Genomic DNA, 25,758 nt, shown 5'->3' on the forward strand with positions numbered 1-25,758 from the left:
CATTGATGGTGGCCTCTGGTTAATATGTCTCCTCTTCCCTCTTTTTGCAGAGGCAGGAAGTGGTGACTGGTGATGTTAAGTGTTAGAGCTGGGCTAAGCAGTGGTTTCCAGGTATCTCGGTTCCTCCCTTCCCATTCTCCCATGTGTACCTGCCTCCTTCCCATGTCCCGTAGGGGACCTTCTCCCCCTGCCACCGCTGCACTCCCATGTCATCACTCACTACAGATCTACCACAGAAGTCAGACTCAGTGACAAACATTTCACATGCACGATCTTGTCTGGGGAAGGCATGGTTTAAAAATAAGCTGCGCCCCTCTGTCTAGGCTGATCTAGGATCAGGTCAGATGTGTGAAATTGCCCAGCCAGAGCGGGGAGGCCTTGTGGGGACAGTGACCTGCGGGACACTGTCCCGCAGCAGCGGGAGGGACGGGCCGCACCTTTCCCCGTTGCTGCCCCAGCCGTCAGCTGGCTGGAGCTGAGCCATCAGGTTCAGGCTGCAGGGCCTTGGTGCAGGGAGCCAGCCGCTCCTCGGCCCAGCCTGGCAGCCGACCCTGCCTCCTGGCACTGAGGCCTGCTTCCTGACTCCTTGTCCCGAAGCAGCTGGCCGCTGCCAGGACTCGGGGCCAAGCAGTGGCCAGGCGGGGCTCCCGGCCCCGAGCGTGGTGGACCGTGGGGGGAAGCCTTCAGAGCCATTTGGCTCCTGGGCACTGGGGAGTGGAAACTGGGGGTGGCCGCCAGCCTGGCAAGATCTGCCCTTGACACTGGCTGATCTCCAGGGCGGGGAAGTTGCCAAAGGCAAGTCTCTGAGCACCTGCGAATGAGAGGCCCTGCCCTTCTTTAGGGCCAGGATCCCTGCCATTGGAAGGGGGGCAGCTGCAAATCAAAAGCACGTACTGAGCTTTTAAAGACTCAAGAAGCTCTGTTCTCCAGCGTGCCAGGGAACAGAACCAATTGAACTAATCGTCACCGTCATCAGTGTTAGGTTCATCATAGAGAGAATGCTAATAATTGTTCCTTGCAGTCTGCACTGTGTACTCCCAGCTTGGGTGGCCGTGACAACATTGATTTGCCGTTGGCTGCCCAGCAGGTCACACACCCCACTTCCACCTGCTGGGGCAGTTTTGGCAGATTATTCTTCATTCACAGTGGAGCTGCACCTTGCAGAGCAGGAGGTGGTTACTTTCTAAGACAACACATAAGGCACACATCACCATGTGGTCCAGGTGACCCTGGCCACACTCAGCACCTTACCTGAACGCGAGAGGCAGGCGGTACAGGGCCTGCCCGGACCCCTTGGCTCAGGGCCTGTGCTTCCTGTCCTCTCGTCCCTGTCTGTCTTTCTTGCCCATTTCTTGCACTGAGGCTCAGTTCCATGAGCTGAGGCAGGTGGAATGCCTGCCGCCACTCTGCTACTGTTCTCTATGTGAAACCTAGGTGGTCATTTAAACATTCCTTTTAGTGCTATTCCATTGTTTGGAAGCTCCCAGAATGTGGATCAGTGGTTTTCAGCCCTGGTTGCACATTAAAGTTGTCTGGGCAGCTTTAAGAAAATTCTGATGCCCAGGCCTCACCCACTGAGGCTCTGATTTCATTGGTCGGGGGTGTGGCGTGGACGTTAGTGGTGTTCACAATTCCCCAGGTGATTTTAATGTGCACTTAGGGACGAGAGCCTCTGCCCTGGCCTCTTGGGAAAGTCTGCTGTGGTGTTTGGCAGAGAAGTTGGGGACCAAATAATGGGGATTGAGGAGAGTCAGGCTGAGGAAAGAAGGAAGGAAAGAAAGGATAATATGGCCCCTCTACTGCGGGCCAGGTCCCAGCTGTGCATTTCTCATTCATTAGTTCATTTAATTTGCCCAGGAACCCTTTGGTTGGAGAAGTGGAAACTGAGGCTTAGAGAGGGTGGGTGGGTCACCCTGCTGGGACTGAACCCCATGTGTTTAATTCCAAAGCACAGCCCCTTCCCCTGCAGGTTGCCAGGAAGTCGGCTGGTAGAAAGGTGGTTTTTACCTTTTTTTAAGATTCGTGATAGGGGACGGAAGTTATAAGAGTAATGCCTGTTCATGGCAGGATGCATTCTGTGCAGAACCGAAAATTATAGAAAAGTGAGAAAATACCTAAGAGAAGAAAATTACCTACAATTCTCCACCTAGACACAATTGCCTTACCACTGGGTGCCTTCCCCCCCAACCTTTTGTCTGGCGTGATCGTTTTCATCTGACTACCCTGCACCAGTCTCTCTTTCTTGCTAAGGACATTTCCCCCGAAGGGTGCTCAACCACTGGCATATCTTTCCTGGAGACTCCTTCCACTGTTCAGGCTGGGGGTGTGAGCAGGTCAAAGCCAGACCACAGTGGGGCCAGGAGCTAACGACACCTTTACCTGGGCTCAGATGGTGGCCCCCGGCACCCACAGGCTCCACGCAATGAGGGTAACAATAGTCATAGCAGCAAAGATGGACATTCATGGGGCTGTGTGCATTATTTCTCAGGGCCAGCCCCCAAGATAGGCCCTCTGCTAATCCTGAAGCATATTAAGTAACCTGCCCCAGATGACATGATTTGGGAGTGGCAGAGTCACTGGGGTTCTGAGGTCTCTGTGTTTAACTCCCAACTCCCACCCCATGTTGCTTCCCTCCTGAAAAAGATTCTTGCTGCAAATGGGCCAGGCCCAGCAGGGGCCCAGCAGCCTTTCACCCAGCACCTCCCAGGGCGTGGGGTCTGTAACTGCCTCCAAGTAGCCCTCCTCCGCCTGGCGTTTCTGCCAGGCCTCTGGCCTGTTCTGGAATCTGATGGTGCCCGTGTGCCGGGTCAGGACAGGCTCGGTGCCTTTCACTCCATTCTCCCAGCACTCCTTCCTCCTGCCTGTCCTCAACACTGCGACCCGGTATAAATCAGCTTTCAGTCTTTTCTTGGCTCGAGCTGAGGCCTTGGCAGCCCCAGCCCAGCGCCTGTGGCTTGGAGCTTCCACATCAGGTTTGAATTATATGAAATCAGAGCAGCACAGTCTGTCATCCAAGCCATGCTGACTCGTGAGTCTGTGGTAGCACGCAGCCCGGGTGCCGTGTGTGTGTGTGTGTCAGTTGTCTCTGTGCATGTGAGTGCTGGTTATCTCCGTGCATGTTGGTTGACTCTGGGTTACCTCTGTGTGTGTTATCTCAGGGTGTGCGTATCATCTCCCTGCATGTTTGCCGTCTCTCATCTCCATGCCTTTCTTTGTGTCTTCTTGGTGCATGTCTGCGGTCTCCCTGTGTGTGTGTCACCCCGTGCGTGCCTCTCATCTCTGTGCATATATGTTGTCTCTATCTGTGTCTCTTACCCCATACATGTGTGTCGTCTTGGTGCACTTGTCGGCTGTTTTGCAGAAGAGCAATGCGGGCATGACAGGGAAGTGCTGCAGAATTGCTAGCTGGCATCCTGCTCATGTGTGATTTGTGCTGTAGATTTCAAGCAAGACCATTTGGCACCTGTGTGAGTTTCTCCATCAATGTCTGGATGGGGACTAGGTAGATGGTTGGTAGAACCAGGGTAGAGGATTTTCTGGGAGAGCTGGATGGAGGGAAAGAGGGTGAGTTATGGGTGAATTATTATGCAGATAGTCCAAGGTGGTGAGAAGAGACAAGGCCCAGGCATAATGTATCAAATGGGATAAGGATAATCTCTTGGGCAGCTCTGCCCTGGATCCCTTGCAGGGAGGAGAGCTGATGGGATGTGCCATTACAAAGAGGTTTGGAAACATATTTCCAAGGTTGCACATTACAGAGTTTGGGTTTTGCCCGTTTAAACAGTTAACTGGGTTGAGGAAAGACAGATTCTTTAACCCTTCCCTGGGGAGAGGCCTGAGGGAGTGGAGGCTGGCCCAGACCCAGGAATCCTGGGCTTCCAATTTTAGTAGAGAAGAGCTGAGAGTGTGATGAAGATGGTGTGGGTGGCTGGGGGTGAGACTCCTTCCAGGCTGGGGAGGAGGGGTCCTTTCTTTTGGGGCTGCGTGCTGAAGTGTCTCCCCTGTCCTCAGGCCCCATGGTGGGCAGGGTTTGCCCAGGGACAGGAAGTGAATATCCTGCTTGCTCTCTGCACCATCTGACCAGACAGGCCCCAGGGTTTTGCAGATGCATCTATGAAAGGAATGTTTCCTTGCTCCAAGTGGCCCCAGGGAGGGTAGCATGGTGGTCAGTAGCCATCAGAGGGGGCTTACTTTCTAGTGCTGTCACTTGCCAGCTGGGTGACTGGACGAGTTACTTAACCACTCAGAGCCTCTGTTTCCTCGTCCACAAAATGGGTCTAATATCAGTGTCTCCTTCAAAGTGTGGGGATGCTCTCAAGGTCCCAAAGCCTCCCACCGGGGCAGGAACAATGGTCTTGAAAGGTCTGTGGTGCGTGACAAAGGGCAGGAAGGGGAAGGGTGGGCTGGCAGGCATGGTGGTGTGCAGCCCAGCCCTGCCCCATCCCCACTGAGTTCTCCCTTCTGATGATGCAGTCTCCACCCTTCCCTGGCTGCGGGAATCTAGCAGGGCTGCTCATCCCAGGGTGACCATGTGGGGAAGATTGAATCATGTCCCACTTGTCCATTCAAGTCCTAACCCCTGGTCCCGTGGGCATGGCCTTTGTAAATGGGATCTTCAAAGATCCTGTTGAGATGAGGCCAAATGGAAGCGGGGTGGGCCTCAATCCACCATGACTGGAGTCGTTGTAAGCAAGGAAATTGGACACAGTAGAAACCACAGGAGGACACAGTAAGAGATGCTACACGACAGAAGCACAGGCTGCTGGCAAGCCGCCACCAGGACGTTACAGAAACATGGACTTAAGAGGAAACATGGTCTGCTAACACCTTGATGTCGGGAGGCTACAGATTCCTCTTGCTTAAGCCTGCTGGTCTGTGGTGTCTGGTAGAGAGGCCCCGGCACACACCACAAGACCCCAGCCGGACCAGTCCCAGTCTTCCCTTGGGTTGTGCAGAGGGGGCTACGAAAAGAAAAAGTCCTTGTCTCTGGTGGCAAAGCCATGAGAGGTACCTGGAAGAACTGAGGTTGAGAGCCTTGTCTGAGAGAGCCTCCAGTTGCTGCCCCTGCCATGCTTTGTCATGTGGCCCATGCATTCCTTCTTGGAACAAGGGGCTTCGAGCTGAATTTATCCCTTGCAGCCAAGAGCTAACGGATAAATACTCGCCTTTGGGACCAGACTTGTATGCTGCCTTCAGCACCCGTCCACACCCCACCCAGGCACTGAGCACGACATGACGGACATTTGGTCTCCCACTGCTCCTCTGTGGGTCCCTCCATCCAGACAATGAGCAACTCAAAGCCAAAGTCTGGACCTTGCTTATCTGTTTCTCCCTTTCTCCAGGTACATAATAGGTGCAAAATAAACAAACAAATAAATAAAAGTGGTTTGAACGAATGAATGTGTGCGAAATATAAAGTTTGACATTGACATTTTAACAAGCACACCAGAACTTCTGCAGACCGTCACCTGATAAAATAGTCACCTCGGAAAGCCTTGAGCTCATTCCAGCAACGCTGCTGTTTTTCTCTAGAACGTTCTTTGGCCTCTTCATTGGGCCTGTTTATGAGGAGTAGAAGGCAGTCATCTTGGTTTTGATCCAACCTGGTGTTCGCAGTTTGATGAACACATTTCAGTGGGAGGAAAATGAAAGATATGCTGTCTCTGGGAGATTCAGGGGTGGGTGCTCAGGAGGTCTTGGAGGTGGTTCCCTAAGAAGCAATCTCAAAACAGGGTGACGTGAGAAAATTGGTGGAATTTAGTGGCATAAAGTGGCGGCTTTAAAAAGGGGCCACTGCTGTTCATATGGAGAAGGTCCAGTAGATTTCTAAAGCTGGTTCTTTCGTTCACTGCTTTGTGTTCACAGCTGCATTCTTAGTGCTGGAGCAGGGCCTGGTATGAAGTGAAAACTCAAAAGATACTTGTTGAATACAAATTCAACAAATATTTATTGAGTGCCTATTATTTTCCAGGCACTGTGGTAGGTGGGCTGCTTTGATTACCTTATACAGATGATGTGTGTGTGTCTATGCATACACAACTGCACATTTATGCACATACACCCAGCTGTATGGCCCTCATCAGGGGGTAGTAACCCGTTTGTTGGGCTTGGCTAAGGTTATGTTTTTTTATGTTTTTGTTTCCAAGGCCAACACCTGATTTTTTTAAGGAAATATTTCGACACAGGTGAAAACATAGATTAAAAACAGCATGCACTCCTGCTGCAATCTCCTGGCTTGTTGATTGTTGAATATTAGCTGCCCCTTGGTGGCGGGCACACATAGATGTGCTTTAAATCTGAAATAATTGAAGTTCATATTGGAGTAAGGAACCAGCACCCACCGTGGGGACAATTAACCTTTGCTGCTAGGGTTTTTCCCTCCTTGTGTGACTGTAGGTGAAGCCAGATCCATGACATGGCTCTGTGGGTTGGCATGTGATTCCCTTGTGTGCATGCATGTGTCTGTGTCCCTTGTAGCAGTGGCTTTCATGCCTCCCCCCACTTTTGGAGAAATGGAATCCTTTGTTTAAATGAAATTTTATGTGGGACCCCATGATTAGGTAACCCATGAAAAGCGCATCTGCTTGGCTTGAAATGGGCTTGGGGTCCCCTTGCTCAGCCTCCCTACCTCCTTCCCTGCTGGCTGCCAGGGCCTTCAGATCACTTCCTGATCTCAGGGCACCCCACCCCCCACCCCGGAAGGCCCCAAAAGAAGCCCCTGGTCGGCCATCTGCACTCACAGATGCTCCAGGCACTCATGCCTCTTCCCTCTCCCTTTCTCCTCTCTCCTGCTCGCTGTGACCCTGGCTCAGGCCGGCCTGATCCGCACAGACAGCACCGACTACTTCATTGAACCGCTGGAGCGGGGGCAGCAGGAGAAGGAGGCCAGCGGGAGGACGCACGTGGTGTACCGCCGGGAAGCCGTCCAGCAGCAGCGGGCGCGGTCGCACAGGGACTTCCACAATGAAGGTGGGCTGTGGGCGGGGTCTGGGCTGTGCGAAAGTCTGGGCTGTGGGAGGGGTCCGGGCTGTGGGTGGGGTCTGGACTGTGGGAGGGGTCCGGGCTGTGGGAGGGTCTGGGCTGTGGGAGGGGTCTGGACTGTGGGAGGCTCTGCCCTGAGAGAGGGGTAGGGCTGTGGGAGGGGTCAGGGCTGTGGGCGGGGTCTGAGCTGTGGGAGGGATCCGGGCAGTGGGGGGGTCTGGGCTGTGGGAGTCTGGGCTGTGGGAGGGGTGTGGGCTGTGGGAGGTGTGTGGACTGAGGGAGGGTCTGGACTGAGGGAGGGGTCCGGGCTATGGGAGGGGTCCAGGCTGTGGGAGGGGTCTGGACTGAGGGAGGGTCCGGGTTGTGGGAGGGGTTTTGGCTGTAGGAGGGGTCTGGGCTGTGGGAGGGTCTGGGTTGTGGGAGGGGTCCGGGCTGTGGGAGGGTCTGGGTTGTGGGAAGGGTCTGGGCTGTGGGAGGGTCTGGGTTGTGGGAGGGGTCCGGGCTGTGGGATGGTCTCCAAGCTCTACCTCTGTCCTCATGTCTGAGCTGTTTTTAGGCTGTTTTAGAGGTACTTCTGGCCTCTCGATGGAGGCCTCAGTCTACTCATCTGTAAAATGGGCTGGGCGGTGTAGACCCACTGCATCAGCAGAGAAACCCCATCGGGTTTTAGGAGCTGCTATAACTGGCTGGAGTTGGGGGCCTGAGGAGCCACTTGGGCCCGCAGTACTCCAGAGGTCTGTGAGGACTTCAGCAATGCTTCGCCAGGCTGTTTCTGAGCCAAGGCAGCAAATGGAATGGCTGCAGTTTGCTCTTCCCCCATTAGAATTCCACTCAACCCTCCAGGCACCGCAGGAAGGAAATTCTTAGGGCCTCATAGAGAGACTCCCCAGTGTCAGGGCATCAGAGTCAGCTCTGGGTCTGAGAGACTATTTTAAAATCCTGACTGAACGTTGTTTACTGTGTGACTCTAGGCAAGTTACTTAACATCTCAGATCTTCATTTTCCTAATCAGTAACATGGAGATGATTGTCTGCCTGCTAAGTCTGTTACGTGTATTGCTGATAGAGTATATATATAAAACCCCAACGTGGTGCTTGGGAGGTAGGTCCTTGAGAAATGGCTATTCTCTTTACAGTGTTGTTGTTTAGGGGAACTGCTGACACATTAGTGGGGAACTCCCCGAGGGCAGGGGGACATCCCTGCACCCGGTGACCAGCACAGGATCCTGCACTTGGCGGCACTTGGGACCACGGTTGAGAGAACGCAGGAGTGGATGTGACATGGGGCTGGTGCACGACCAATTTCATAGACTTAGATTTTCCACAGAGCCCCTTGGGCCAAGAGAAGAGAAGGCCTGGGGTGGAATTGGGTGGCAAGCAGACCACGCCCTCGTACCAGGGCCCTGGTGGGGTCGGGCATAGCGTGCAGGAATGCCTGGAAACCAGTTGTCCCCAAATACATCCCTCCTTTGAAGCTCCAGCTGCTCTCAAGTGTCACTCATAAGAGAGGGCCCAGCACCAAGAAATGCACACAGGCTGTTACAGGCCCAGGGGAGGGGAGCGCAGGGGTAGGCGAGCCTCAGTGACGCGTGTGGATTTTATGAGCTCGTTCCCTGCACCACAGCTGGGGAGAAGAAGTCTCACTCGGGTTCCACTTTATTTGAGGCCAATTCTGTATCAAAGGACCATAAGTCACCCCTTTGGGGAAGAGACCTTGGGGCAGTCCAGCTGCATGGCTGTGACCCTGGAACCATGGTGGGCGGCTGGGGGAGCCGAGACCCCTGAGCTCGGCGGAAGTGGAGTTTGGGCCCGAGGAAATGCATCGTGCCTCTTCCATGTCCTCGGGCAACCTGACCCAGACTCTTGAGGGCCTGTAGGAAGGAGCCCCTCCCGTATGTGAGTCCTCCCTAAGAAACACAGGGTGATTCTTGGAAACCTGTGACCCGCACTTCGTGATTTTAAGACCAGCAGTGGAGAACCTGCTGTGTGTGGGGAAGCATTTCTGGGAATGCCCGTCTCCGTTTAACATTCTTAATTAATTAGGATGAAATCTTTTTACCCCTCCTCCTTCCGCGCCTGGAAGTAGGCCTTTTATTTCTTGGCAAAGAAAGAAATGCCTCGGAGGCCTTGGCCAGCTGGCCAGCACCTGCTCTGCAGCCCGTGAGGCGGCTCTGGGGAGATACGCCTCTGCCTGAGCACTGCCCCCGTCACCGTCTGCCCTATCCTGCCCAGGTGGTGGCCAGCTCAGATATCTCCTCCCTGGATCCCTGAGCCCCCAGGCTGTGGGGTGGGTCCTCATGGGACTGAGAGCAAGTCTTAGTCATCTTTGCATCAGTCACATGTACTTATCTGCCCCCTGGGGTATCTAGCTCTAGGTGGGGGCGACGGGCTGGAAGGCGTCAGGAGATCCATCATCCTGATTTTCTGGCTAGGTGGGGTCTACACGGGGGCTTCCTGGTGCCAGGCTCCACTGTAAAGGTGTCTGCCGCACGCCAGTGAACTCGGGGGGCGTGGCCTTGGCCGCTGCTTCCCTAAGTGAGCACGCGTGCACGCACACACGCACCCTCACACACGCCCTTCATGGGCCCCAAAGAAGGGTTAAGCGACTCTTTACTCAAGAGCTCTGGGGAAAAACCAAACTGTTCCGAGTCTAGAGGTAGGAATTCCCTTGGTCAGACTACCAGGCGAGAGCCAGGCCCCTGTAGACCCCACCTTGGCCTTCCAGGCTGTGCCCTGCATGCTCCCATGTCCCTCCTCAACCCACAGTCCTGCCCTCTGTCTAACCCCAAGCTCCAGGTCCCTTCTGAGGAGGACGCTGGACCAAACGGGGCATGTAGCCCTGTGGCCAGGGTCCCAGCTCCAGGACCAGGGACCGGGGCTGCCAGCACCAGAGCAGCTCAGGCTTCTACGTCAGCCAGCTCGGCTGTGCTTGGGGCTTTGCTTTGTTTTAACATAAAATTCACCATTTTAACCATTTTGAAGTGTACAACTTCATGGTTTTTAGTGTATTTACAAGGTGTGCAACTATCACCACTATCGAATTCCAGACATTTCCATCACCTCCCCCCAAGAAATCCCTGTTCCCACTGGCAGTCACTCCCATCTCCCCCCACCCCCAATCCCTTGGCAACTGCTAATCTGCATTCTGTCTCCTTGGATTTGCCTGTCGTGGATCTTTCACTTAAATGGAATCAGGCAATATCAACATGTGGCCTTTTGTGTCTGGCTTATTTCACTCAGCATAATGTTTTCAAAGTCCATCCATGTTGTAGCGTGTGCCCACAATCAGTCGTTTTAACGGCTGTACAATATTCCGTTGTGTGGACACACCACGTGGGTTGATCCCTTCATCTGTTGATGGGCATCTGGGTTGCTTCCAACTTTTGGCCATTGTGAATAATGCTGCTATGAATATTCATGTACAAATTTTCATGTGAACATATGTTTTCAGTTCTCTTGAGAGTAGAATTGCTAGGCCATACGGTAACTCCACATTTAACTTTTTGAGGACCGGCCAAACAGTTTTCCAAAACAGCTGCTATTCCACATCCACATGGGGCTTCTTGGGTGGGCTCATTGCAGGCCTCCCAGTGACCGGCCGGCCCTCTCTTCCCTGACCGTTACTTACTCCCTCCTGAGACAAGAGACACATAGAAAAGGGTGTGATTAGGCTGATGTCTGGAGGCCAACCCCACCTCCCCTTTCTTTCTGCTGAGAGGGAAATCTGGTGGGCCCTGGAGCTGTGTGCATGTTCTGGGTATGACTCAGGGTGAGATTAACAATTGCCAAGGGATTGGCGGTGGGGGGAGATGAGAGTGCTTGCCAATGGGAACAGGGATTTTTTTAGGGGGAGGTGATGGAAATGTTTGAAATTAGATAGTGGTGATAGTTGCACACCTTGTAAATACACTTGCTGTGTGACTCGGGGTGAGCAACTTCTCTGAGCCTTGCTTCTGACAGACCTGACAGGGAGGGCTGCGATGGCCAAGTTCAGAATTTTACTTACACTGCTTAAAACCTCAGGGCCCGGCTCGGGCTGGGAGTGACTGAGTGCACGGGCAGTGCCCCTCCTCCCCTTTCTGCTCTCCCTCCAGGGATCTGCCTGCAGGGTGCTGCACTCACCCATAGACTCAGAGGCCAGGGCCTCCAGGTGCAGTGGGGCAGTGGGGCCTGCAGAGAGGGCCGAAACCCCTGAACCCTGCCTGCCAGGCTGTGCATCTGCCCGGAGGCCGCCTTTTCTGGTTTCCCCAGTGGGTTAGTGACCACACATTTTTCTGACTCTAAGATTAGTGGCTTTTTGTTTCTTTTTTTCCTTTGTACTATAGCACCACTAACCAAAGGAAAAACGAAAAGGAAACAGTAGTGCTGAGCTCCTTGATTCCCTGCTGCCCTGCCCTCAGATTTCAGCTCCAGAGAACTCATGTTGATAGACAGCTCAGAGACAAAACTCCGGTCTCTGCAGAAAGGTACCCATCGGTTCACCCATTGTAGATGGTGTCCCCAAGTACTTGCTCCCGTGCGAAACACAAGCGACTAACAGTGGATTTTGCAGGTGCAGTTTCCTCTGCTCAGGCCCTCTTCTTCCCATTCCCCAGGGTTGTCTCCTGCTCGTCATTCGGTCTCACTTTCGATGTCACCTCCTCCAAAAGCCTCCCCTGACTCCCCGTCCTGGTTTGGGTCTCCAATGTGGAAGCCTTTTCTAGTTGGTCCTGCTGTTGCCCTTGATGTTACTATATTGCTACTGTCTGTTTCCTTGTCTGTTGCCTCCACTAGACTGTGGGCTCCACAGGGGCAGGGGGCCCACCTGCATCAACCACCCACTGACCATCCATCCAGTAAATAGGGGGTCCCTTTTGCAGCCACACTCGTTGATCCAGGCTGGGGATGTAGTGTAGTGAACCCTTCCCACCACTCAGTGGGTTCTCAGATGTTTGTGGATGAATGAATGCTCTTAGGAATTAATGATCCAAGTATCAAAACTTCAAGGTGGAATGGAAGGCATGGCATTACATGTTAAAGCTTTGGACGTTACTCTCGTCCTGCTTTCTTAGCCTTCTGGGTGATTTTCCTCCCTACATTGTCTTCATGCACCTACACTTCACATGGCCCCCAAAACCTTGCTCCAATATTCATTCACACTATGGTGTAAATGACTGACAGCAGCCTGCGATGCTACCTTTCTCAGGCATATGTGTATTTTAAAAGGGAGTGGCTGTGTAGATAGAGGTGGTTCAAAGCAGGGGCTTTTGATTCAGACACACTTGGACAAGCTACATAACATCTTTGAACCTCAGTACCTCAGTTTGTTCACCTGTGTAATGGGGACAATAACCTGATAGAATTGTTGTAAGGGTTACATTAGATTAGGGGTCAGCAAACCATGGCCCATGGGCCAGATACGGCCCACCCTCTGTTTTTGTAAATAAAGTTTTATTGGAACATGGATACACTCATGTATGTATTGCCTCTGGCTGCTTCTGTGGTTTAGCTGCAGAGCTGAGTAGTTGCAGCGGAGACTGTATGCCCACAAAGCCTAAAATATTTACTATCTTGTCCGTTACAGAAAAACTTTGCCAATTCCTGAACTATCTAGTATGAAATTAATAAATACTAGTTAAATAAATAAATATTTGGCTTTTAGCCAAAAGGGCAAAGCTGTGAGGGTGAAATTTTGTGCCCCTGCCAGTGATGGGGAGGGACTTGAGAAGCAGGGGGCACCCTCTACTGCCCTGCCCAGGCCACAGTCACACCAAGATTGTTTTTCCTCTATCAAGACATTTCCACCCACTGTCACCTTTGATTTTCCCAACAACCTTGTGGGGCAAGAGGATAAGGAGTATTTATCCTACTGTTACAGGAGAGGAGGTTGAGACCCGGAGGAGAGAAGGGACCCGGGCTAGGACTGAATGGGAACTAGACCCCAGGTCTCCAGACCCCCAAGCCGGTTCTCACGCCTCTGCTACTCAGTGCCTTGAAGACTTAGCTGCACCCTTGTGCCAGGAAAAGGGCTGGTGCAGAGCAAGCCCTCAATCTGTGTGGCTCACAGTGGCAGGAAAACGGGCCCGTGGCTGTGACACCCGAGCCTGTCTGTGTGCAGGGAAGCTTTACGAAAACCGGACGGGCCATGTTTGGGCCGTGGGCTGTGGCTTCTGGCCACACGTGTAATCCGAGTTGGCGGGCGTCAGGCTGGTGGGCAGCCCCTCCCGTGGTCTGACCCGGTGTCTTCCCGTCCTGCTCCAGCCTTTGGCCTGGGCGACCTTCCCAACCTGCTGGGCCTGGTGGAGGACCGCCTGGGCGACGCAGAGCGGAAGCGGCGGCACGCCAAACCCGGCAGCTACAGCATCGAGGTGCTGCTGGCGGTGGACGACTCGGTGGTGCGCTTCCACGGCAAGAGGCACGTGCAGAGCTACGTCCTCACCCTCATGAACATCGTGAGTCCTGGGACGGGCGGGGTGGGGGTGAGGGAGGGCACCAGTATCCATCCGAATGGAAGGTTTCTCTGGGGACTGTTGTTTTCCAGGGGGGACTTGGGGGCGTCCCTGCTTCCTCTCTGTCCCAGCAGGCGGGCGTGCCCGTGGCTGAGCTAACGCGCAGGCCATTGGCGCTGTCCCCTGGCAAGCTGGAGCCTGCAGACACATTCCGAGCTGGGCCAGGCATGGCCCGGAGCCTCCTGGCCTTAGAGTTGAAGGGACTTCCCTGAGACTCTTTCTAGGAAAAGTCTCAGTCCCAGGTCTGGGGAGACTAGCCAGGAGCTGTCAGCCTGCAGGGGAGGATCCTAAGAACCAGACGGGAACCTTGGCAGTCACAGACGCGGACATTCACAGAGACCAGACAAGCAGGGATATGAGGTTACATGGGCACATTTTGAGAATGTGGTGAACCGGAGCGCCCAGGCCCTGTCCGAGGTGGGCAGCCGCTGCTGAGGTTGTCCTGAAGAGATGCAGCCCTCTTGTCGGAAATGCCAGTTTTTCAGAAAAGTTAGAAATGCAGATTTGTGTGTGTGTGTTTAACTTTTCATTAAGAGAATTTTAAATCCAGGCATCTAAGTGAAAACTCCCAATTTTTAAATGTTAAAAAAAAAAAAAACACTACTGTGAATGCCAAACAAAACGTATCTCCATGCCACGTTTGGCCTGTGGACCACAGGCGTGCACTAGGCTAAAGGGCTGAGAGCAGGGAGACGGGAAAGAAAGAAGGTCCAGGCATCAGAGGCGGTCAGGGTCCGTTTTTCTGATGGCAGGAGGCTTTGTCAGGGGCCCACGGCTGTGGTCCTGGGAAGGACGGGAACCGGTCAAGATGCAGGTGGGACCCGAGGAGGAAATAGCACGGGCCGAGGCCAGATGCTGGGGGCGGGTGGGCAGGTCACCCATGAAGCGTGGCAGAGGGGGGTGGACACTGGACACTGGAGCCCAAGTAGGAGGGCAGTGAGCAATGGAGCCTGAGGCATCAGCAGGCAGGCAGCAGGACAAATACCCTTCACCCAAGTCCCTGCAGGGGGACCCAGAGGAATGGCTCATCGTCACCATTCATCAGGCACGTAAGAGCTGAGAAGGAAGGACTGTATCCACGGTGGCCTCTCTAGGGTGGCCCTGAAGAACTTGGGTGGGGCTTCCTCGGAAGACCGAAGGTTCCAGCCCCTGTGGGCCTCTGCTGGCCCTAAGGTCAGTGTCCTCTGACCCATCACCCGAGGCCTGATGGGAGGGGATGAGGAAGGTGGCTTGCTGCCTGCTCACACAGACAAAAGATGACTTCAGGTGGGCCAGGGCTGGGATAGAATCAACTCACACCCAGTCAAATGTGGACAGTTTGGGAGGCTGTGATGGCCTCTCGACTCATTTCAGGTGTTGGCCTGAATCATGCAGCTGGCTCTGCCCCTTCATGTCTTTGTGACCTTTGGGGCAAGTCCCTACCCCTTGCTGTTCCCTTCCACACTCGTAACAGCGTTAGTGACACTTACTGTGCACATGTAGGTGAAGGAGAGGAGGTGTCCAGAGTGTGGTTTGGTACCGTGCCCCCCCAGAAGCTCTCCGTGAGTGATTTGTTGATAATACTGTGAATTAATGTGGTGAGTGGCAACACATTTCTGGAAACTGAACAGGTAATGAGTAGAAATGTCAACTCCATGGTCATGCCAAGCCCTGTGGGAACATTTGCAGGCTGACAGGACAGCACAGAGAAGGGGATAACAGAGCACCGCAGGTGAGGTGGCTGCGGGGAGGGCCACCATTAGCCGTGTGACCGGGGCCGAGGGACTGCACTGCCCAGGGCTCTGCAGGTTGCAAGTGTTGGAAAACCAACTCAAATGAAGCTAAGAAAAAAAGGGTAATTTACCAGCTCATCTGGGCAGAGGCAGGATTTGCATGTTTGTAGAGGAGAATTTTGCATTGCTCCCAGTTATCTGCCTGCTCTCTGCTGGAAAGTAGCTCCCAGAGCCTTGGCATCAGATAGTGCGGTAAGGGGAGCCGTGGACAGTGTAAAGTATCCATAGAAATAGGCGTTCTTTCCCTCTAAGCTTGAGACCCGGGCCAGGGTGGCAGGTCGCGGGGCAGCGTGGGTGCCAGGCAGTGGGGAGCCTGACTCATTCCACGGAAAGCTGGCTTCTCTCTGCTGCATTCTCAGCCCTAGATTCCGGCCAGCAGGAGAGAATCCTCAGGGGCTCCTGGCTGGGATGCTGCACCCATATACGTGCTGCCTTTGCCACCTGCCTCTGACTTGCTGGATCTGGCGGGAGAGGGGGTGTGAAGAGGATGCCGGAGGTGCGGAGTGGTTGAGGGTGGGCTGGTTTGAGGAAGACAGCCAAGCGCTCCTTGGGTGATGAGTTCCATTCTTCACCACATCTTTCAGAGCAACTCTCTAGACTTGGGTACCTCCGTGGAGAATTCTGTTGCTCACGTTCTCCTCGTGTGTCTTGGCTGGCCTGAGGTGTCAGTGGGTCAGCAGGTCCTGGGAGGGTGGGACAGGCTTCCTGGAGCCCCTCCCCCCAATGCTGGCCTCCCCCCAAGTCTTTGTGTCACCCATTGATTTGTTCAGAGCCAGTGCCGGGCTGCCTCCGTGAGCCCTCCATGATGCTAGGGGTTGGGGTGGGGGTGGGATGTTAGTCAGGGCCCTTGTGGTTGCGGGCGACAGAGTCCCAACTCTCAGTGGCTTAAGCCAAAGCGGGGGCTTACTGGAAGGAAGCTCCAGCAGTGCCCACAGAGCCGGTGCAAGAACTGCAGGATGGGTCAGCTCCAGGGTCCCCAGGGACCCTCTCCCCTGTCCTCCATCCCTGCCTGTCTCTGCTTGTTGAGACAAACTGATAGGAGACAGGCTGCAGACACCTCGATTCCCATATTGCCTGTTTTAGGACCTGGGGGCAGAGGGGATCTTTCCTGCCCTCTGCTGTTAGAGGAAATCCTAGGGTGACTGGCCTGGGTCGGGTCATGTGGCCCTCCCCAGACTTAATATTGCAGCTAGAAGGCTGGCTTGGGCCAGCCAGGTCAGAGTGCTCTGCCGTTTGGGAGTGAGGTGGCGGAGCAGGACGTGTTGCTAGAAAGCAGGACAAGTGGAGCATGCAGGAAAAACAGTAGCTTCCACGGGCGGAGACCAGGAGGAGTAGAAAATGTAGTCCCTGCCCTCAGAGCCTTTACACTGGTGTGTGTGCACATAGTTGTAAATGACATCATTGCAGTAATAACTAGGATTGTTCTTGAGCACCCACTGGGAGCCAGACCCTTTATAAATGTGACCTCTGCCAAGTCTCACTGTAACCTTAGGAGGCAGGTCTTAGCACTGCCGACGTCCTTATGTAGAAATTTGAGGCCCAGGGACCTGGCTCTGATCTGCTGGGTAGGAGCTGTGGGGCGGGGACTCTGTGACTCCAGGGCACACCCCCTTCCCGTGGCCTCTGCACCGAGGCCTCTCTAGCCTCGTGCCAGATGGTGCACCCATAGCTGGTGTCCAGGCAAGGAGGGGAGCTCGGGCACGACTCCAGGAAAGAGAATGTATTCTTGAGGGACCACGTCCCCTGTGCCTGTCCCTGAGCTGCCTTCTCGGGGTGGGAACCCAGGACTTGTGGCCACCGTGTGTCCTTGGCGGAGCCCCACTTGAGCCACTGGCTGGTCTGGTCTGAGACCCTCGAGCGAGGGCTCTGAGGGGCTCAGCTCAAGCAACTGGGGCATGGAGGAACTGCTCATTCAGTCTATTGGCAAAAGATGAAACCCACCTCCAAAGTGACGGCAGCAAGGTTAGGAAGGTGATGGGGAGGACTGATAGAACTTGGGGATTTCCCTTGGAAACTGGAAGAGGTCTTTTAGGGGGGTCATAAAAAGGGATGTTTCTTTCCATAGAGCAAAGTATGAAATGTGAATAGTGCAGAAGGGTCTAGTTGAATTCCTCAGATCTGTGGCCATGACTTTTGGAGCTGTTGCCTGGCAAAGTGGCCGCTGCTATAGGGTGGCTTCGGGCTTCCCCGAGTGCAGAGGGACCGCCAGCCAGAGTTCCCGGCCCGCGGGGGGGAGCGAAGTGGGTGGGAGCAGATGGGAGGCCGACATCCTCTCTCCCAGCCTCTTGTCCCCTCTCCCAGGGGCCCAGCAGCTCGTCCTGTCCCTTGCGTGTGAGCTGTTACCTGTCTGGGATGCTCGAAGCGCTGTTTCCCTTGGGGGATTTCACAGAGCTAGTAAGAAGGGGCTCTCTCCTTGAAGTGCTGCCTGCCTTGGATCATTTCTGATCCTGATTTCAGGCTCCGGGCTGGGCTAGCAGGACCAAGAGAGGAGATCTGGTTCCCAGGATGGGGGGTCCTATCGTGCCAGCCCAGAGAGGGGTGGAAATTGTGAGAGAAGCCCTCAAACTGGTCTGATCAGGCCCACCTGGCTGCCGTTCTCAGGGGTGGCTGTGAGAAGGAGTCAGGGCTGTCCCACCTCTCATTTTCTCTTGAATTAACCTGGGGACGTGCTGTAAATATTCCTGTGGCCCAGATGGCTGGCAAGGACCCTCCTCATCCCTCACTCTCAGGCTGGTGGGGCCTGGATGAACTTATCTTTCTCTGTGCCTTGATTTACTCCTCTGTACCAGGTCACTTGCCTTAAGACTTCATCAAATATCAGGAGTAGGGAACCGTTTGAGCCCTTTGAAACACAAGGGGCAGCTGTTCCAGTGTTCAGTGAGTGCCCGTGCTGTGCCTGGCCTTGAAATTAGGAGAAAAGAATGTGTATGGCAGACAGTTCCTATTTTTGCAGTTTTAGTCTGACTGCCAAACAAGCCCCCGCCGCACTTTGGGGCAGTGCTGAAGGTGCTTAGAGGAGGCAGCCGTCCCCATGGGCTGGAGGGAAAGGAGGGCTTTCCGGAGTTGAGGCTGGAGTTGAGGCCGCCTTGGAGGAGAGGGAGATGTGGCGAGGGGACAAGCATGCGGGCAGGGGTGAGCGGCACAGCAGACTGTGGAGGCCGATGGTGTGCGGGCGCCAGCGTGGAGCCTGCGGACTCCTGCACGTGTGGGCAGGGTGGGCCATGAGGCCGTAGCGTGGGCTCCTGCCTGGAGATGCGGCATGGACCAGTTCCTGATGGTGGTGCCCAAGGTGGATTTGCAGGAGGAGGGATGGAGACCCGAGAGCAGCCGTGATGGGCTAGTGGAAAGGCTGGAGACAAGGACTCTCAGAGCTGTCTCGAATCGTCAGTCTCGTGCCAGCACCCCTTGCATGTCAGGGGTGGAGCTGAGCACTTTGTAGGTGGCTTTTTGAGTCCTCACCATGGCCTCATGTAGTGGATGCTCCTTTTACCTCTGAGGCTTTGAGAAACCAAGTGTCTTGCTCAAATCTACCCAGCTAATATGTGGCAGAGGTGGGATTCGAACCCAGCTCTGTCTGATTCCAGTGTGTGCTTTTCCATCTCTGCTGCTGTGGCAGAACTTGGGGACAAGCAGCTCTGGAGAGGATGGAGAAGAAAGATCCCGGGGCTCACAGCCTGGGGAATGGGAAGACTGCTTCCCTGTGATGGAATAACTTCCGAGACGCATCTCCCAAGCATCCTGGGGGTGATTCCCGGCTGAGGCCAGGGCTGTCAGCCGGGGATGGAGCCTGAGTCAGGCTGTGTCCGTGCCTGCTGAAACTGTTAGGACTCTCCCCTTGGCCTGGGAGTGATATACTGAGTCTCTGGGGTGAGGACCCTTGGATATGGGGGATACTGGCCTCCTCCTAGGGCCTGGAGCTGGATTGAGGGTAAGTGAGGACAAAGAGGCCCTGTCATCAGTCCTCACCAAGCCAGGCTGCAGCCAGAAGCTTCCAGGCTCTGTTTTCTCTGGGACCCCCGTTGGTGCTCACCTGTCCTATCCACCCTGCACCCATCCTCCCAGCCAGGCTGACAATACAAAGGTATTGGCAGTGGTTGCCGGGGAGCCAGGATGCTCTGTGAGGGTCATGCCAGCTCCAGACCAGCTGGGGGCCCTAGCTGAGCCCGGAGCCTACTTGGATGCCCTGCTTGGGAAAACCCAGTGCTCCTTTCATACCCGGGAGGTTTGGGTGCGGATGGCTGTCAGGCCTGGCCTTGGTGGCCTCAGCCTGGAAGGGTGGCATTTTGTTGGCAAATGACATGTGTTAAATATTCATCATAAAGTCTGGTTTTGGACACCACAAAAACTGCTTTCAGGCTGACAGCTTTTTTTGCCAGGCCTTTTCCTTTCACGGGAATATGAGCCTCCAGAGCAGCTCTTTCTCCCTGCTCATGGGAAAGATACAAATCTGGTCCTTCTCCTCTTTTTGGTCCTTTTCTTTTTTTTGTCCCCCCACCACCCCAAAACAAACAAACAAACAAACAAACAAAACCTTTCATTGTTTTTATGGCACTCAGAACCCAAAAACTAAAAGCAAAAATTCGCTCACTCTAAGGCAGTCATTCTCAACTGGGCAATTTTGCCATGCACCGCCCCCCACCCCCCACCCCCCCCGCCACCACCAAGGACTCTTGGTAAAGTCTGGAGACATTTTTTGATTATCACAATTGGCATCTAGTGGGTAGAGGAATATTCAATATGAGCCTGGAGCTTCTTGTAGTGCCAGAAAGTAAGGAAGTGCTCAAAAACCAAAACGATGGGGGTATGTGGAAGGAGCACAGGACCAACCGAATGGCCAAAGCTGGAGCAATCTGCACAACAAAGTAACGTAGTGGTGAATTACAGCCCAGAGTATAACATCAGTATCCATGGTCCATACTGATATTAATAAATGACTGAATAAATAAGTAAATGGGGGAGAAGAGACAAGTCTCCCATGCGAAGAATTCCAAATAATTTATGTAGATATTCCCTCCTCCAGGTGGTGGATCTTAACTCCCCACTCATTAAGTGTAGGCTGCACCTAGTGACTTGGTCCTAGAGAGTATATATGTATGGAAAGTACGTTTTTTTGTGTGTGTGTGTTTTTTTTTTGTATGGAAAGGGGGAAAAGAGGAACCTGGCTTTGGAGAAACCTGACAAACACTACCTCAGCCAGGGGCTCAGCCTCACCTCCTCGGTAAGGAGTCAGGTTGACAGCTTGTGCTCCTGACATGGTGCACTAAGAATGCGCTTTACCTCTGGGTTTTCCTCCTCGAAACCCATACCCTGTCTCTAACCATGAGCAAAACAGCAGACGAATCCCAGATGGAAGGACAGGCTGCAGAATTCCTGACTAGTGCTCCTCAAAACCGTCCAGGTCACCAAAAACAAGGAAAGTCCCCAGAAACTGTCACAGCCAAGAGGGGCATAGAGAGACATGACAACTAAATGAATGTGGGATCCTGGCTGGGACCCTGGGGACAGAACCACTAAGGCAATCTGAATTAACTACGAACTTTGAGTAATAGTAATGTATCAATAGTGGCTCATTAGATGTGACAAATGTATGATAGTAATGCTAACTATAGGGGAACTTGGGTGTGTGATATAGGAAAAGCCTGTAATATTCTTGCAACTTTTCTGTAAATCTAACACTTTTCAAAAATAAAAAGTTGGTTTAGTAAAATAGGATTAGTGCTTCCTTCCGGGCAGGTGGCTGGGAGGTGGCAGTGAGTGATGTAGGGGCCATCTCACGGGCTGGGCCAGCCCTTAAGCTGCAGTTAGTGCTCACTCTTCTGTGCGAGCGTGGGGTGGTCTTCATACCCCAGGGCCTTGCCAGCACCAACTCCCCACCCCTCCCTGTTTGAAAACAGCCTGACTCTGGCGGCCAAGCAGTAGGTGGACATTCCGCTCTGTAGCTCCTCAGGGGGAGTATTTCTTAGGAGTAAAGGACCGTGGGGCTTGCCAAGGGGAAGCTGGCCTTGGCTTGGCACAGAGGAAAGGCTGGCAGCTGCCCTCCCATGGGCTTCCCAGGGGGCCTATTTCTCCGCTCCAGGCACAGGCCAAAGCCTGGGCCTTCCTGCTTGAGGTGCTCAGAGTCTGACCCTCCCTTTGGGCAAGAAAAGAGAGGCTGAGCTCCAACACCAATGGAACCTCCTTCCTTCTTCCTGCTCCCAGGGCTTGACCACAAGGGCCCTTGGGAGGGCCTGGCCCTGCAGAGTTACAGGAGAGCTGGGAAGGGTTTCTTGCAATTATTCCCTGGCTAGCCACTTTGCTGTTTATGAGACATGGAAACCCACGACCACCCGGCATTTGGTCCCATGGAAGTCTTGTTGTGATCCTTAAGTCAGGGTGCATGCTTGACAGTGGGAGAGGATATTTGAAAGTATGTTCTAGAAAGCCCAGAGACGATGTTTGAGGCATCGGGGAGCCAGCCTCTCTTCCTGCCCCTTGCCCTGCTGGGTTGCCTCCTCGCCCACTGCTTCCAGGGCCCTGGGCAGTTCTCTTCTTTCCTGTCCCTGACTCAGAAGGTGTGTGTCCCCATACCCAGCCCCAGGAGCAGAGGGCTCACCTCCCTGGCTCCTCTGTCCTCCCTAATCTCACCTGCCTTTGCGCCCTCATTGTCTAATGATTTCACCAACGCAACTCATATCTTCTCAGTGAGACTGTAAGGACCCTCCATATCCTCTTAGCAAGGGGGCCACATTTTCTGAAGATTTAGGGAGAAAATACGTGTGTGGTTGAGTGGAACCCCACCCCCCACCCCACCTTCCATTGCCCTGCAAACCCTCCTAGGATGAGCCTGGTGTATTTGGGTTGAGGAGAACATTGGCTGAAGTCATCTGAGCATTTTTCTCTCCTGTCCTCTGTGCTCCTGCTGAGGTAGGGGAGCAGGACTGGAAGGAAGCCCCCCTGCTGGTTGAACTTTCATCAGTCCTTGCAGTAGAGTGTTGGGATGGGGCTGGTTTACCCCAGCGGGCTCTGGGCTTTGCTCTCTCTAATCAGTGAGGCCCAGACACGAGTGCCAGGCAGGCCTGCAGCGGAAGCTCATGCTGGCCGCCCTAAAGTCTACATGCTTGTGGGCCGGGGCAGCTGTCAGTTCTGGGCACTAGGGAGAGTGGGCTGGGGCTGGGGGTGCGGTTTTTGCTGCCGTAGCTCTGGGCCACAGCCTGGCTCTGTCCTTGGCTGGCCCGGGAGCGGGTCTCCGGTTACTCTGCTCCCCAGGGGGCTCTCGGGCCTGTAGGCCTGGAAGGCTAGTGCTCTGCTTTTGGTTGACAAGTCATTTGTGAGTGGTAGGTTGGTTAGTTTGCTTTTGAGTGAAAAAGAATTGATGAGAGCGAGGGGTGGATTCTTGAAGAAAGAGAGAGAGGAAAAAAGAAGTGATGGCTGAAGCAGGCGTGAAGCTCCCTCCCAGCTCTGGCGAGTCCCGCAGGAGTCGGGAGGCTGGGCTCAGCTTCAGCCTCCACGGCGACCATGCCCATGGGCCTCTCTGCCTTGGGTGGCCTGTTCCTGGTTCCCAGATGTTTCTGCATGCCACTCCTATGACAAAGCCATTATTATCTCCATTCTGCAGAAGAAGAAACAGAGGTTCTGTGGAGTCACCTGGCTTTTTGCAAGCCACATTCTTCATAAGGGGCAGAGCTGGGATTTGAACCCAGGACTCTGGGCAGGTCACTTCTCTGAGTCTCTCAATGTCCAATGATAGGGGATTAGTTAAATAATTGATGGTCCATCCATGTACGGACATTAAAGATTATGCTTTTAAACACACAGAATAATGGTTAAGTGAAACAAGCAAAATACAGACAGTATATTCCAACCCCATACACATGTATGTATGGAAGGAAGTGTGTTAACTATGGTTATCTATCTGGCTAATAATAGTATAGGTGATTTAATTTTCTTCTTTTACTTTTTCGTACTTTGCAAATTTTTTTTTTACGATGAAATGTTTTCTATTCAGGGGGAAAAATTATTTAAAATTAAAAAGCTGGAGTGTCCAGTAATGGGATGGGCATGCTCAGGAAAGGGTGAGCCCCTGTCCTTGGGGGTGGGCAAGCAGGGCTGAGTGTCCATCTGAAATGGACACTGTTCAGGGGCTCCCTGGGCAGGTGTGGCTGGGATTGGAGCATGTCGAGGATGCTCGGATTCTGTGATGAACTGCCCACAGTTCCTGGGCCTTTGGGGGAAGGGAGTTATCTAGATCGACGCTCCTCAGACTTGACCATGCCCAAGAATCACTTGGGATCTTGTTCAGATTCAGATTCTCGTTCACGGGGTCTGGGGTGCAGAGAGTCTGTATTTCTAACAAGTGCCCAGAGGGTGCTGATGTTCTGGCCCCAGACCCTAGAGCCCTTTTTTCCAGATTTACCCTGAAGGGCTGTTCACTGCTGCCTCCCCAGGGCCTGGGCACCATGGGGCAGACAGGTTATCCCAGTGGTGATTGGAAGGATACAGAGAGGTGTTAGGGTGAGCCACCTGGCCCGCGGTTCCCTGAGCCGAGCAGTGTTTCTCTTGAGGGGAACAGGAATGGGAAGCTGAGAGTCATGGTCTTAGGATCTGAGTTTGGGGCCAGACTCCTTCACACCTTGGCCTGGTGGAGAGAGCTCAGGGTTTGAATTAGGTGGCCCAAGATTTGAATCCCAGCTCTGCAGCTTATTAGCCATGTGTCCTTGGGCAAGTCATTTTCCTTCTCTCAGCCTCAATTTCTTCACTGTAAAGGAGGGACAGGAATGCCGGCTTGGTGAGGTCATGGTGAGGATGAAATGGGATAACATGCGTTGTGTACCTGCACTTGGTAGGTCCTCAGTAGGTGTTTCCCCCCCTTCAGCTGCACTCTCTCCTCTCCTTTCAGGTAGATGAGATATATCACGACAAGTCCCTGGGGGTCCACATAAACATCGCCCTGGTCCGCTTGATCATGGTGGGCTACCGGCAGGTAAACACCCCTTGGCGGCAGGCGGGCCAGACCAGCTGGGGGGTGGGGTGGGGGTGGGGGGCAGGCATCCAGGGAAAAACTCGACTGCAGAATCAGAACGCTGCGGCCATTAGAACTGACTGTCTTCAGTGGTGGAGGCTGCTGGAGGTGGTAAGTGGGGACCCTGGGTTGCCTCCAATCTGAGGATCTGACGAACCTCTTCCCTTCCCATGGGAAGGACCTCTCCTTGAGGAACCGGTGGGGAAAGTAGGCCTTAAAGAGGGGCAATGACGAGACCATGCTTGCCCTGGTGGAGCCCTGGGCCTTGCAATATCAGACCAGTTCCTATGCCCCCCTAAATGGGTGACAAACAGAGTCCTAGTGTGAGGATTAAATAACATAATGGATGTAACGTGCCAGCACAGAGGAAATGCTCAATTAATGCTTTTTCTTTATCCACAAACATGCTTGGTCTGTAACAACACTTGCCCTGCAGGTTAGTTGAGGGGATCGGAAATAATGTGTGCCGGGCTCCCGGGGCACAGCGGGCGCAGCTCCCAGCACTGCACTTGGCATGTGGATGTTCAGTACTTCCCTGAAGTGGGGAGGACTGGTTGTCAGAGTCGGGGCAGCTGGGTACCCCTGGGACAGACGCAGCAGTCCCAGGGCCTGGGTGTCCTTAGACCTAAAGAGGAGGAGAAGGTGGTCTCTGGGGCTCTGACGGCTGCACCCCGCTGTCGCAGTCGCTGAGCCTGATCAAGCATGGGAAGCCTGCACGCAGCCTGGAGCTGGTCTGTCGCTGGGCATACTCCCAGCGGCACCAGGACCCCGGCCATGCCGAGCACCACGACCACGTCATCTTCCTCACCCGGCAGGACTTTGGGCCCTCAGGTATGCAAGGCACTGTGTTTGCCGTGGCCAGGTGTGTGCAGCCTGCCGGGGCAGAGGCCCAGGGCTGGACCTGGTGACAGATGGGCTCTCTCTTGGCCCACCGGGGAGGCTTGAGGGGCAGGTTCCCTGTCAGCATATGATCCATGGGACTTTGGGGACAGTCATGGATAGACAGGTGGGCGGGCTCTGGCATGGCTTCTTGGGACCAGGGGAAGTGAAGGGACCCCCTCTGGTTCCTGCTGCCTGGGTTGAGCCTGGAAGCAGCTGTGAATAGTCAGGCCCTGGACCCTGGGCCTGAGAAGCCCGGGTGGTCTTCTGGATGCTTCCACCTGCACTGTATCTGTCTGTCTTGTTTTCTGTCTGTAGGATGCCTAGGGCAGGGCTTGTGTGGGCTGTGGAGCTCTGGGTCTGTGCCCTGCCTCCAGCTCCACGCCTTACTTGCCCAGATGGCCAAGATCACTTGACCCCCTGGATTCTCCCACCTGTCAAGGGGAGAAAATAACAGTACCTGCCTCCCTCCATGTCAGGGCTGCTAGGAAGGCTGGGGGACACATGAAATGGCAGAGGATTGACAACTGCAGGTGCTCTGCAAACATACGAAGCTATGTTTCCACGTGGGGAAACTGAGGCACAGATTGGTGCAGTAGCTGGCCTACCCCCCCACAGCCAAGTGAGGACAGATTTGAGAC

At 54.0% G+C, this 25,758-nt stretch overlaps 1 protein-coding gene across 1 annotated transcript in view; it reads left to right on the forward strand.

Moving 5' to 3' along the window:
* Window positions 1–25,758, forward strand: part of ADAMTS14 (ADAM metallopeptidase with thrombospondin type 1 motif 14) — a 69,940-nt gene that overhangs the window by 15,915 nt on the left and 28,267 nt on the right. The window contains exons 3-6 of the mRNA XM_037804684.1: window positions 6,813–6,969; window positions 13,221–13,411; window positions 24,116–24,199; window positions 24,922–25,069. Of these exons, the coding sequence (XP_037660612.1) occupies window positions 6,813–6,969; window positions 13,221–13,411; window positions 24,116–24,199; window positions 24,922–25,069 (580 nt within the window). The remainder of the gene's footprint in view (window positions 1–6,812; window positions 6,970–13,220; window positions 13,412–24,115; window positions 24,200–24,921; window positions 25,070–25,758) is intronic.

Source organism: Choloepus didactylus, chromosome 15 (genome assembly GCF_015220235.1).
Source record: "Choloepus didactylus isolate mChoDid1 chromosome 15, mChoDid1.pri, whole genome shotgun sequence".
Taxonomy (NCBI): Eukaryota; Metazoa; Chordata; class Mammalia; order Pilosa; family Megalonychidae; genus Choloepus; species Choloepus didactylus.